This window comes from Protopterus annectens, chromosome 16.part0 (assembly GCF_019279795.1).
Source record: "Protopterus annectens isolate FY-2018-M chromosome 16.part0, PAN1.0, whole genome shotgun sequence".
NCBI lineage: Eukaryota > Metazoa > Chordata > Ceratodontiformes > Protopteridae > Protopterus > Protopterus annectens.
In genome coordinates, this window is record NC_056750.1 from 125,316,903 (window position 1) to 125,330,612 (window position 13,710).

At 41.8% G+C, this 13,710-nt stretch overlaps 1 protein-coding gene across 1 annotated transcript in view; it reads left to right on the top strand.

Annotated features, from left to right (window-relative positions):
• The window catches only part of TEP1 (telomerase associated protein 1), a 2,704,809-nt gene that overhangs the window by 1,310,195 nt on the left and 1,380,904 nt on the right, over positions 1 to 13,710 (top strand). The window contains exon 19 of the mRNA XM_044058078.1: positions 7,967 to 8,080. Coding sequence (XP_043914013.1) covers positions 7,967 to 8,080 — 114 coding nt within the window. The remainder of the gene's footprint in view (positions 1 to 7,966; positions 8,081 to 13,710) is intronic.

Consider the following 13,710-nt stretch of genomic DNA (forward strand, 5'->3'; position numbering starts at 1 on the left):
GCCAGATGAGATATGTGGAAAACAATACAGATTTGCATACCAGATCGGTCGAGGCCCGGGTTAACGACAACTGCCACCAGTACTGTTAGCCGACAGGGTGCTGGCAGAAATTGGGCTACTGTTGGCCAAAGGAGGAGAAGGAGAAGACGAGGGGGAAGGCATGCCCGAATGCAGGAAGAGAGGAGAAAGGTTAGGAGTGTGGTAGTGAGGGCAGGAACTTTGAATGTTGGCAGCATGACTGGTACAGGGAGAGAGCTAGCTGATATTATAGACAGAAGGAAGGTTGATATATTGTGTGTGCAATCTCTGCCTAACTTACAAAGCTAGGTCAAACCCAGAGCTGTTGGACATGCTCCACTTAAGAAAATCCCAGTCCCTGTGAGCTACATGCCCTAGGGACCTAAACCTTGTCACCACAATAAACAGAACATGCTGGAGGGGATAGATTCCTGCCCCAGAGACTTCCCATACTGTGGAACAAACTACCTATCTATATCAAACAAAGCTCCTCATTAGCACTCTTCAAGAAAACTCTGGATGATTGGATGGGAAATAGGAAATTTACCCCGGGGATCACCTCTGCTCTACAGGGGCACAGGAAAATAATTTTCTTGGGTGGCGAAAGGTAGGGTACCTTTTTGGCTAGGCTTATATAGGCCCCAGGGCTAATAGCCTAGTAAATACCTTTGAACCTATGGCTAAATCTTCATTCAGAGATGTTAATACTTTTAACCAGAAGTTAGGTACTGCATCTGGGCCTGAGGTTTTCCAGTTAGAGGCTTTTCTTAACTTTGTTTCAATCTCACTGGCTGTTACTTCATCCTCTTTCAAGGATGGAAGGGAAGTAAGGCCAGGTATATTGGAGGCAGATTCAAATTGTTCTGTCATGGTGTTTTTGGGAGGAGAAATGGGGTAGGGGTTATCCTGAAGGAACAGTATGCCAAAAGTGTTTTGGAGGTGAAAAGAGTGTCAGATAGTGATGTTTATGAAGTTGGAAATTGATGGTGTAATGATGAATGTTGTTAGTGCATATGCTCCGCAAGTTGGGTGTGCGATGGATGAGAGAGAAAAATTTTGGAGTGAGTTGGATGAAGTGGTGATGACTGTACCCAAGGGTGAGAGAGGTAATTGGAGCAGATTTCAATGGGCATGTTGGTGAAGGGAACAGAGGGGATGAGGATGTGATGGGTAGGTATGCTGTTAAGGAAAGGAATGCAGAAGGTTCATAGGTTCACAGGTTGGTACTAGGCTATCAGCCCTAGGACCTATACAAGCCTAGCTGTAACAATTCCCTGGCTATTTCTTCCCACCCTATATACTTCCCTGGATCCCTGTCTAGCAGGACAACTGACGTGATCCCCAGGGTGAATTTCCTTTCTCCCATCCAATCATAAAGGTTCCTTTTGAAGGGGGCCAAAGAGGTGCTCTGCTTGACATGTATGGGCAGTCTATTCCAGAGTCTGGGGAGTCTCTGGGTCAGAAACCTATCCCTCCAGCATGTTTTGTTTATTGTGATGACAAGATTTAGATCTCTGGAGCATGTGGCTCTGAGGGATTGGGATTTCTTTAAGTGTTGCATGTCCAACAGCTCTGGGTTTGACATGGCCTTGTATCTTAAGCAGCGATCGCCTCGGAGTAGACTATATGCGACAGAATATAGCTGGAGTTTTTTAAGGTGGTCAGCATAGGGCATCTGCTTTGGGGCCTGTGATTCTTTTAGTGAGGTATTTCTGCAGCCTTTCCAGTTGTTGCAGATGTCTTGAGAGGTACATACCAAATGGGGCATTGCATTCTATAATGGGTCTAATGAGGGATGAGTACAGTGGGACAATTACCTCCTTTTTTCTGGATGAAAAGCCCTTAGTGATGAGGTGTGCCACACAGAAGGATTTCCTGACTGTTGTGACGATGTGGCTATTGAAGGTGAGACCACTGCCCACCTGAGTCCCTAAGTCTCTTATCACACTTTCGGTGTTTAGTGTACTGCCACTTGTGTGATAATTCACAGGTACATGTTTTTCCCAAAGGAGATAACTATACATTTCTTGGCATTGAGCTTGAGCCCATGGCTCTGGCACCAAGCATCTGGTTCTGTAAGGCCCTTTTGTAGAGTATCCACATCATTTGGGGATTCAATACTGGCTCCCAGTTTGCAAGTCATCTGCAAACTTTGTTAGCCAGAGTCCCTTAGTGTTGGCCTGTACTTCAGAGAAGTAGATGCCAAACAAGAGAGGTCCCAGGACTGAACCCTGAGGTACTCCACTTGTCACTTGTCTGGAGCTGGATTTGGAGTCAGCTACTTTTACAGTGTGGGTTCTGTCAGTAATCCAGTTGGCAACCCATCTAGTGACATAGGGATTAATGCCCACCTTAGTAAGTTTATCTAGGATTCCAGAGTGGGGGATCATGTCAAAGGCCTTGGCGAGGTACAGATAGGCTGTGTGGACTGCCTTACCCTTGTCCACGGCACTGGAGACTGATTCGAAGAAGTCAGTAAGGTTCAGGAGACAAGATCGGCCCTTCACGAACCCAAACTGGGTGGGGTCCAGTGTTTTAAGGTTGCCAGTGTCTTTGTTTATAAGTTCCATGGCCTTGCAGATCAGGCTTGTCAGACTGATGGGGTGGTAGTTCCCGGGATCTAAGGTGGATCCCCCCTTGTGAAGTGGGATAACTGTAGCTGTGCACCACTCAGTGGGCACGAAGCCTGAGGTGAGGGTATGATTAAACATGACACTTAGGTGAGATGCCAGTTCATTTTGTAGTTCATGTAGTACACAGCCTGGGATGTCATTTGGTCCCATGGATGCTGTATTCTTAGCTTTGGAGAGTGCGTTTTTTACCTGTGTGGCCATTATTACCAGAATTTGGCAATCTTCCAGTATTGAGATGGGCCATTTAGGGGGTGAGAAGGGGGTGAAATTGGCACTGAATTGATCTGCCAGGATATTGGCAATATCCTTGGGATCAGTATATTTAATGCCATTCTGCTGTAGCTCAGAGCAGATCTGAGCATTGCCATTTAGATTCTTAACATAGTTATAGACTGCCTTGTGGTTGTCTTTGGAATCTTTGGCAATTTTATTTCGTAACTAGCTTTGGAGGATTTTATGAGGGATCTCAGCTTCTTACTGAGGCTGGTAAGGGAGTTTTTTGCATCCTGGAATGTGGATTTTGCAAAAAGGATGGACATGACTGTGGTGAATATGTATTTTAACAAGGAGGAGGAGCATAGGCTGACATACAAGAGTGGAGGAAGATGGACACAGGTGGATTATATCCTATGCAGGAGGGCCAGTTTGAAGGAGATTGGAGACTGTAAAATGGTGACAAGGGAAAGTGTAGTTAGGCAGCATAGAATGGTGGTCTGTAGAATGACGTTGTTGATCAAGAAGAGGAGGAGGAGTGTGAGGGCAGCACCAAGGATTAAATGTTGGAAATTGAAAAAGGGTGATTGTGAGGTGGCATTCAGAGAAGGGTTAAGACAGGCACTGGGTGGCAGTGAAGAGTTACCGAACAGCTGGGTAACTTCATCAGAGCTATTAAGGGAGACTGCTAGAAAAGTGCTTGGTGTGACATCTAGACAAAGGAAGGAGGACAAGGAGACCTGCTGGTAGAATGAGGAAGTGCAGGAGAGTATACAGAGAAAGAGGTTGATGAAGAAGAAGTGGGATTGTCAGAGAGATGAAGAAAGTAGACAAGTATAAGGAGATGAGGTGCATGGCAAAGAGAGAGGTGGCAGAGGCTAAGGATAAGGCGTATGGAGAGTTGTATGAAAGGATAGACACTAAGGAGGGAGAAAAGGGCCTGTACCGATTGGCTAGACAGAGGGACCAATCTAGGAAAGATGTGCAGCAAGTAAGGGTGATAAAGGATAATGAGGGAAGTGTACACACAAGCAAGGAGAGTGTGTTGAACAGATGGAAAGAGTACTTTGAGGGGCTGATGAATGAAGAGAATGAAAGAGAGAGAGAAGGTTGGATGATGTGGGGATAGTGAATCAGGAAGTGCAATGGATTAGCAAGGAGGAGAAGTAAGGATAGCTATGAAGAGAATGAAGAATAGAAAGGCTGTTGGTCCAGAAGACATACCTGTGGAAGCTTGGAGGTGTTTAGCAGGAATGGCAGTGGAATTTTTAATCAGATTGTTTAATGAAATCTTTGAGGAGTGGAGAAAGTGTTTTGGTACAGATTTTTAAGAGTAAGGGTGATTTGCAGAGGTGTAGTAACTACAGAAGGATAAAACTGATCAGTCAAAACATGAAGTTATGGGAAAGAGTAGTAGAAGCTAGGTTAAGAAGGGAGGTGATGATTAGTGATCAGCAGTATGGTTTTATGCCAGGAAAGAGCACTACAGATGCGATGTTTGCTCTGAGACCGTTGATGGAGAAGTACAGAGAAGAAGTTGCATTGTGTCTTTGTGGACTTAGAAAGCATATGACAGGGTGTCTAGAGAGGAGTAGTGGTACTGTATGAGGAAGTTGAGAGTGGCAGAGAAGTATGTAAGAGTGGTACAGGATATGTACAAGAGTAGTGTGACAGCGGTGAGATCTGCAGTGGGAATGACAGATGAGTTTAAGGTGAAGGTGGGATTACATCAAGGATCAGCTCTGAGCCCTTTCTTATTTGCAGTGGTGATGGACAGGTTGACAGATGAGATTAGACAGGAGGCCCCGTGGACTATGATGTTTGCAGATGACATTGTGATCTGTAGTGAGAGTAGGGAACAGGTTGAGGAGACCCTGGAGAGGTGGAGATATGCTCTAGAGAGGAGAGTAATGAAGGTCAGCAGGACTAAGACAGAATATATGTGTGTGAATGAGAGGGAGGGTAGAGGAATGGTGAGGATGCAGGGAGTAGAGTTGGCGAAGGTGGATGAGTTTAAATACTTGGGATCAATAGTTCAGAGTAATGGCGAGTGTGGAAGGGAGGTGAAGAAGCATGTACAGGCATGGTGGAGAAGGGTGTCAGGAGTGATTTGTGACAGACGAGTACTAGTAAGAGTGAAAGGAAAGGTCTGCAAGAGAGTAGTGAGACCAGCTATGTTATATGGGTTGGAGACAGTGGCACTGACAAAACGGCAGGAGTCAGAGCTGGATGTGGCAGAGTTAAAGATGTTAAGATTTGCAATGGGTGTGACGAGGGTAGACAATATATGGAGTAAGTATATTAGAGGGTCAGCCCAGGTTGGACGGTTTGGAGACAAAGTCAGAGAGGTGAGATTGCATTGGTTTGGAAATGTGCTGAGGAGGGATGCTGGGTATATTTGGAAAAGGATGTTAAGGATGAAGCTGCCAGTTAAGAGGAAAAGAGGAAGGTCTATGATAAGGTTTATGGATGTGGTGAGAGAGGGCATGAGGTGGTTTGTGTGGCAGAGCAAGATGCAGAGGACAGGAAGAAATGGAAACAGATGATCCGCTGTGGTGACCCCTAATGGGAACAGCTGAAAGAAGAAGAAGCTCTGTCATATGGGAACTCACTGGCCTATCACTCCTCAACATTGACTGTGTTGCTTATCACAGCTTTCTGTTCCTTCCCTTGCTGTCCAGCTGCAAGTGTACATTTATACTTGTTTCCTGTGGAAGGCTCCAAAATATCTTCATCTGGCACCTGATCCATTGCTTCCTCTTCCCCTGGTTTCCCCTTAATTTGGATGTCCATTGCTCTATCCTGTTGTGGCGCTTTCTGAATTAGATTTTCTACACTGAATCCTTCATTTTGCAGGTACTTCATAACCTCAGTTTCCATTTCTTTAATGACTTCATTACCAATCTCCTTTTCTACTTTTCCTGTTTGTCTTCTTTTTTGTATTGTAAAGTTTCCATGTCTAGATTCCTTTGCCTGTATTTCTCTTCAAATATCTTTGGTGCTGCTGTGTTAGTATTGATTCGTTTTGCTGTCTCCTTTGCATAGATATTACACCATATTAAATCTCTTTTTCTTTCTCATGTCCATATTTCTTCTTCAGATGTCTCCTGGTCTTCCTGTTTCTCCTTACTTTTGTGACTTGTTCCATCATGCTGTGGTGTAACCTGTGTTATACCTTCTACACTGAATCCTCCACTTCGCACGCACTGCATAACTTCAACTTCTATTTTTTTTTTTTATTCTACTTTACTAATCTTCTTTTCTACATTCCCTTTTTATGACATTATGTTCTTATTGTGAAATTTTCAATATCTGGATGCCTTTGCCTGTATTTTTCTTCGAATATCTTTGGAGCTGTCTTCTTTGTATTGATTAATTTGGCTTTCGCCTTTGCATAAGTATTGCACCATATCAATACTCGCTTTCTGTCCCGTGTCCAATTTTTTTTTATACTTTTCAAAAATCTCTAGGTTTTGTTTATATTTTCATACTTACTCAGATGCTTCTTTTTCCAAACAGATCAAAGCTTGTAGGTCTATACACTTTTTCACAAATCTGTCGTATTAATGAACACAAATTGTATTTGAGGCTTCTGACAGTTTTTCTTGTGGAAGTATTTTTCTTTCCCCTAATTTCTCTCTCAATCTTTTTGTATATCGCCTGTCTGGAAATTCTGGGCTTTCTGCATAATAGTAACAGTACATACTTTCTTCTTATCCTCAATAGTCCACTCTGTTGTCTTTATGGCTCTTCTTTGGCTTATCAGTTTTTTGTGATTTTTGTGGACTGCTACTTCCATCTGCAACAGGGGGGCCATCCTCCCCTGGGCCTGACCTGGTCCCATTGTAGGAATGTTTCCGTATTTTGAGGATTCTACACTGTCATTTTTTTCAAGTCCTGGCACCAGTGCGTTTACCGGGATTGGGCACTTTTTTATTCTGGGTCTTGTGCACCCAGCTTTTTTTAATTTTTGACCTACTTCTGTCCATGATATATGCCATGTAAATACGGTCTATATGTCAGTGTCATGTTGGTGAGATTTGGTAAAAAACAGGGTCCACCTCGTGAAGGTATTCACCAAGACTTGAGGATGAATTTAATTTCAGCAGTACTACTCTTCTTTGCTTGCTGACCTATCTCTCCATTTGGACACGTTTTCATCATTATTGACTGTGGTGGTGGCCCGAGAGGAAAGAGAAACACCTCAACAGAACTGCATAGAGCTTTACCAAGTGTAACTCAGCTGAAAGTGTTGCATGCTGGCAAGAAAACATGTGGCAACAAAATTACTGCTTTTTTGTAGGAAGCAAAACCCCTTGCATCTCCAAGATTAATATAACCAACTTCAAGTTACTCCACGTTTGACCCATTTTTTGGCTAATGTGTACATTGTCAGGTTGCCCTTGACTCATCAGTCTGCATTCAGTTTCTTACTGAGGAGAGTTATAGTTCTTTCCAAAAAGGGAACTGGGACAGTTTGTGAAAATGAGATAAAACACGACGACGACTACATTTTGACTGGTGACACATTTTTTCTTGATGCTGTGAATAACAGGAGTTTCATTTCTAATGTTTATATGTCACAAATGTTATACATTAGGTTGATGAGTAAATGCCTATTCCTGATTTAACTCATTCTTTTTTAGTGTCAGTAGTCTGACTGGAATTCTGTCCTTTAGGGATATTTTCAAAGGTTATTTTGATGGGGTAGAAAAAAACTATGACTATGAAATTGCAGAGGATACTCACCTTCCTTTTGTTCCTTTTGTGGCAAATAGTCTGTATCACCCCCCCCCCCCCCCACACACACACACACACACGCATACTTATTTATGTTGACTGCAGACAATTGCATTTTGTTACACTGCAGTCCGCCCTTGTTTAACAAATATATGTCTCATATTATTAGTAAAATTACTGATGTATTTTATGCATGGGTTGGCAGTAAGTGGTGCATGTTTTCTTGGTAGTAAAAGAATTGTGAAGTTTGAAGTATTGGATCTTTCTAGCATGCACCTGTTATGTGACAATGACATACATAACTGCAGATGTGCCTAATTGATTGTCTTGTTCTCTCTGCACGCTGATGGTTGGTTGTCCAGATCTGTACCGAAGGAGTGGTTGTCTCATTTTGAAGCTGAGTCAGTGGATGCAGACAGAAAGATGACAAACCTGAAGAATCAAGTTCTGCAAAGAGGAGTCATCGCCTTTGATGGGTATGTGCCTTACTGAAGGTAAATGCTAGTAAAACATACAATATGGGGGCTGAGAAATTACAGGACCATATAAGGAGGAGAAGACTGAGTTGGACATTTAAGTAATTGCTCACTTCCATCTGCTTTCTTGATCTTCCTGAAGTCCTTGTCAGCTTAGCATATTCCTAACTTTATATTATGTTGCATCAGAATTTTCTCTCATTGAGAAGTGGAAACATCCCCTTCCTTTAGATGTTTAGAGATCTAATTTTGCAAGATGCTGTTGAGGAAAACAGGTGTAGGTAGTGAAAGTGATTGCCTAAATAAAGTTGATGAGTATATTTTTTGTTTGATATTCATATGGAGGATGAGCAGGCCTCATGTAAATGTGTGGTTCAGTGCCTCTGACTTTTCTTCATAGTGGTAGTCCAGGGGGTGCTATGCCAATTGACTTGGTTACCTTCTGTTACTGACAATGAGGGATATCTCCTGGGGTATTTGAATCTGTCATCTCCAGCTCTTCTTGTCTCTGACAGCTCAACTTCAAATTTTTGATCTTGTAAACTGTTAAAGTGGCATCGCTGCAGATGTTTCAGGTTGAAATGTGTATCTGAGAAAACATTTTTTGTGTGTGATGAAGATTAAGAGATTAAAGCATTGTAACTGTAAGCTTTGTAATGAATCTGCCTTTGTGAAGTCAGATGTCTACAGAATTTCACATCCAGGTTTACATTTAGTTTAGTTGCAGAATATTAGAGAATCTAAGTCTCCACCCATGAAAACACATACTCCCACATGTATACTGAGTATGTCCTTTTTTCATTTCCCTCAGTATGTTACTAATATTGACATTTATGTGCCTGCTTGGGGGTATGTTTTCCAGTTTGCGATTGCTGCTTGCGTATTGCTGTTGAGAGAAGGGAGCTTGCAGTGTCATGGATGTTTATTTTTCTGCTTGTTTCATATGTTTATTTCCTGCTAGCTTGTTAGTATCACAAGTTTCTTTTAGGTGTTCGCTTGTTTCTGCCTGCTGCAATTTCTGTTGCACTAATTTAATGGAATTGACAAATTGTCTGACCCTTCCAACATCAAGGTTTAATTTTTCAAGGTTTTTAAGATAATATTGAGTCCTGTATGCCCTGCTAGGGGTACTTTTATTTATTTTTTAGTCTGTTTTTACAGTTTACCTTTGTGAGAGAAGGAACACTTGCAATGTTCTGTAAGTTTTATTTTCTGGAGACTTAAAAACGCACTCATTTCTCTTGGCTGTTTGTCTTTGACTGTTATAATTACTTGCATGTTGCACAGCTTTGCATTTGTTTCTGTGGAGCTGCAAAACACTGGACACCAAGCATGACCATGCTAACCCACATGATACAGTAATCAGTGGGTATTTGCTCTCCATCCTGCACCAGGAGACCTGCAATCTAACCCCCTAAATATGCAACTCACAAGTCAGTACAACTAACTGTGGCTCCTGTACTTGTAGTTAATTATTATACCGCATCTGTCTTGATTCGTTGTACCACTTACTTATTGTGGCAGCAGCACAGGTGCTTGCATCACTTTAAATTGTTGTACAGGCAAAGTATTCAGCACATGTTTACTGTACTTGCAAGGTTTTGCAGCATCAGTCTCGTGTTGTACTTGCAAAGTTTTGCAGCATCAGTCTCGTATTGTACTTTGCTTGCAAAGTTTTGTGACATTCCTGTCCATGCTGGTTCTTTGTATCACCTTAGGATTGCTGTACTGCACTTTCTAGCCCTGTGGCACCATTTCTGTATCCTGTGACATTTCAACTTTATTATATGACTTTTAAAATGTAATACTGTGCACATTAGACATATAATATCTATGCCTGTATCCTGTGTCATCTTTGCCTGTGCTGACATCCTGCATCCCATTTGAATTATTTTACTCTGCTTGAGGCACCAATCCCTAAATCCCACATCTTTCTGTCTTACTGTATTGTACTATACTTGCTAGTCTTTAAGCACATATGCCTCAGTCCTGCATATTTCTGCCTTATCAAACTGTGTATATTGTATTTGGTTTTACCTTACTGCATTGCTTGTATTGCACCTACTTTTCTGCCTCTTTAGTGGCACTAACTCATTTGCAATACCAGTGCATATAGTGTTAGAGTGTACAAGTAATTTTCACATTTTTTTCTGTCTGTGTAGCACCTAAGTTACTTTTACCGTATTTCAGTTGATGTAGTACCCTGACTATTATTACTGAATCCCTCCATCATCAGATCGGTTGCAGTGGTTAACACAGCACCCTTTTGTACTGAACCCTTCCTCATTATGTTTCCTGATATTATAAAACCATGTTCTGCCCCTAACTCATCTGTTACCAGCTTGCTATCATTAGGTACCCCGAGGTAGTGTAGCAGCTGCCTCATGTTCACTGGCAAACCATTGTTGCTACCTTGCATTGAGTCTGTTCAAGAGATGTGCGGTTACCTATTTAAACTTGAAGCAGACCTATTTTGTCACTTCATTGTCAGAGCTAACAAATGAGAAAATCAAAATGAGGCCAACACCAAAGAGTAAAAATATCTTTAATACACTATGGCAAAACCAAAGTATCAGACTGGTTTCGGCCCCAAGGCCTCCTTCTGCGATCAGAGCTAACAAATCCCTGTACCACCTCAACACGATACTAATACTAAGCCCAAAAATATTGGGTACTAACTAAATCCCTTCCTATGCCTCCTAGGCAGTATACCGATGCAGTTATTCCTCGGCATCACACTCGCACCTTGCCAGCTATGCTCTAAACAACATCTCTAGCTGATTCAACATTCACTGCACCACCTGTAGCTGCCATGCCATATAGGGGCCACCTGAGCTGTATTCTAAGGCTTTAAGGCTGTCCTAAGCATGCTGTCATAACAACCTAATCATGACACAACAGTCACTAAGCTTATTTATTTATTAGCATTTGTTTACTGCAAAATTCCGACTAAGTGGTGCCTTTTTTCAGCAGAGGCCCGGGGAGAAAAGCTTCAAAGCTCAGCAAAAAATAGAATGATGATAAATTTTTTCTAATGTGGAAGAATTAATGATGTCACCAACCAGGGCACTCTGATTTCTTCACCCAAATTATGCATATCTCCTGGTCATTGGTCACATGAAAGTGAACAACTTTAGATGGTACACCGTAGAAAATATGAAATGTGATCTAGGTGAACTCTCAAATGTATGTTTCTGAGGATGGAAAAAAAAGGTTGAGCACCATCCTGTCTTCACCTCAAATGATGCCACAGTAGAAACAAAAAAGGCATGCTGCCATACAAACAATGCATTTATTGCAACAGCTGTCTTATATAACTAGAGTCATTCTAAGGGGATCCAGTGTTTCTCATATTGGAGGGAATTATTAGGCAGTTGTACCTGCTTCACCATGGATATAGTTCATCTTTACCCTAAGGGCTTCTGTATATTTACTGAGACATTCTCTATCCCATAGTGCCTATTTTAAGCAAAGTTGGCCTTCCACACATGTGAACCTAACAAATTCCAGTCAGGCATAATACAACATGGTCCTGCTTAGTGCTTGAAGTTTAAACAAAAAAAAAATGCCCAGCCGCAAGATTTTCTGACTCTTCAAAATATACAAATTTGTATTATAACAAAAACTTGGTACCATTACAATGACAAAACTCCTTCTTTAACAGGATTTAATTCCTATGATTCATTCAGAATCGTTGGTGAGGGTGATTGCATTATTTTTTGCAGGAGAAGTATCCCTAATCACCTTGCATCTTAATTCAGCATGACAAGGCCTAGCACTACTGCATTTCCTGGTGTCTATAGAACCCCTTCCATTCAACTACAACACACAACACCTGTATAAACAAAATTGGAGTTCTTATCTATTGAACCTAACACATACACTCTTGTAAAGATCAACAGCCCTTTCATAAATCAGTAGGCATGTACCACAAATATCAAATATGAACAGACATTTCTGGACTGTCCAGACCAGATAGTACCCTCCCCTACAAGGGCTTTATCTTGTTATTACCAACATTGTCCTTATGTGCTCCTCAGCTGTAGCCTGCCTCATCACTGGATAAATCAGCCTAACATGCTGTCCTTTTTTCATAAGGATTCTGCCCAAGATGGCCCTAGCCCTGCCACAATTCTAGCACTCTTTGAGGATCTGAGGAGATTTAAAAGTTCTACACCCTATGAGGACTACTATCAAATGCAGCTGCACTCCTACCTAAACACCTGCATCAAGGCATTTATCCATATTCACCATAAATACTGTCCAGGTTTAGAAGGAAGCCCTGGTACAGCCCCAGGATCAACAAACTTTACAGTAAAAGACAATGCTTGGCTCTAAGAAATAAACTCAAACCACCATCACTATAAGTGTCCTCAAATGGGTAAGCAAAGAACTGTAGTGTAAGATCACCTGCAAAGTACAACTGAGTAATGTCATATCATCCAAATGTAAATGCAGAGCCTTATTTAACACTGTCAGGAGCCTTATGAACAGTACTCAGCACTGCATTCATGTGATCTCCAGTGGTACCACCTGTTCTGAAAAGAAGTAATTATTAACAGATATATGTGTTCATAGTTTCATAGTTTCATAGTAGTGTACTAGGCTATCTGCCCTGGGGCATTTCTCTAGTAGTGACACATGTGGGACCCCATTATTTAGTAAACTATACCTCTGTCTAGTAGTGACACTGAGGTGACTATCCATGCATCGATTTTTTTCTTGAACAGTGCCAATGAAGGGCTCTGTCTCACATGAACTGGGATTTTGTTCTAACCTCTGTGTTATGAATCTATCCTCCAGCATGTTTCATGTCCATCAGTTCTTCAAACCTCCCCCACCCGTCCTTCCCTATTCCTCTCTTCTCTCCAGTCATTCCATATCTCTGACTGTATTTACCCCAGACAGAGTTTTGAAAGCCTTCCCCAAAACCAGAAAAATTAGCTCCATGGGTCCGGAAAACATACCATGCTGTCTCAGTGTTAGCAAAAATCATTGCCCTACTAATTACCTCTCAAAATTATTTAGACTTAATCAATACACTGGACAGGTACCCAAGTCCTTGGGGGACCACTGTTGTGGTACCCCTCTGCAGAGTGACTGTGTCACTATTACAGAGAAGTATAGATGAGTTAGCCTTACCAACATCATGTGTGAAGTAATGGATTATATCAGTATGGAGCTCATAAACAATGATATTAGCAGCTTTCAATCCGTTGAGTCTAACCATTTTGCCTTTATTGAAGTTAGGTCCTGCAAATAAAAACTGAGAAATTTCTGTCAGAAAATCACTGAAGCACTGGATGACAGCATATTTTTGCACGCTACCTACCTGGATTTTGTCTCGGCCTTTGACACTTTCTACACTCCATTGAGTCAACTTCTCGGTAATGATGAAGTATCAACTTGTATATAACTTTCTGGATAGAAAACTGGCTTTCAGACAGAACCAAGACAGCAATGGTTGGTTGCACACTTTCATTGAAAGGCAGGTCACCAGTGGCATCCCACAGGGTTCTGTTTTGGAGCATTTCCTCCTCAGCATGTACAGTGCTGATGTGCAAGCCAAGATGGAGTCTCCCTTAATGACTACATTTACTGATGGCTACAAATTCTGAGCTGTCATCCAC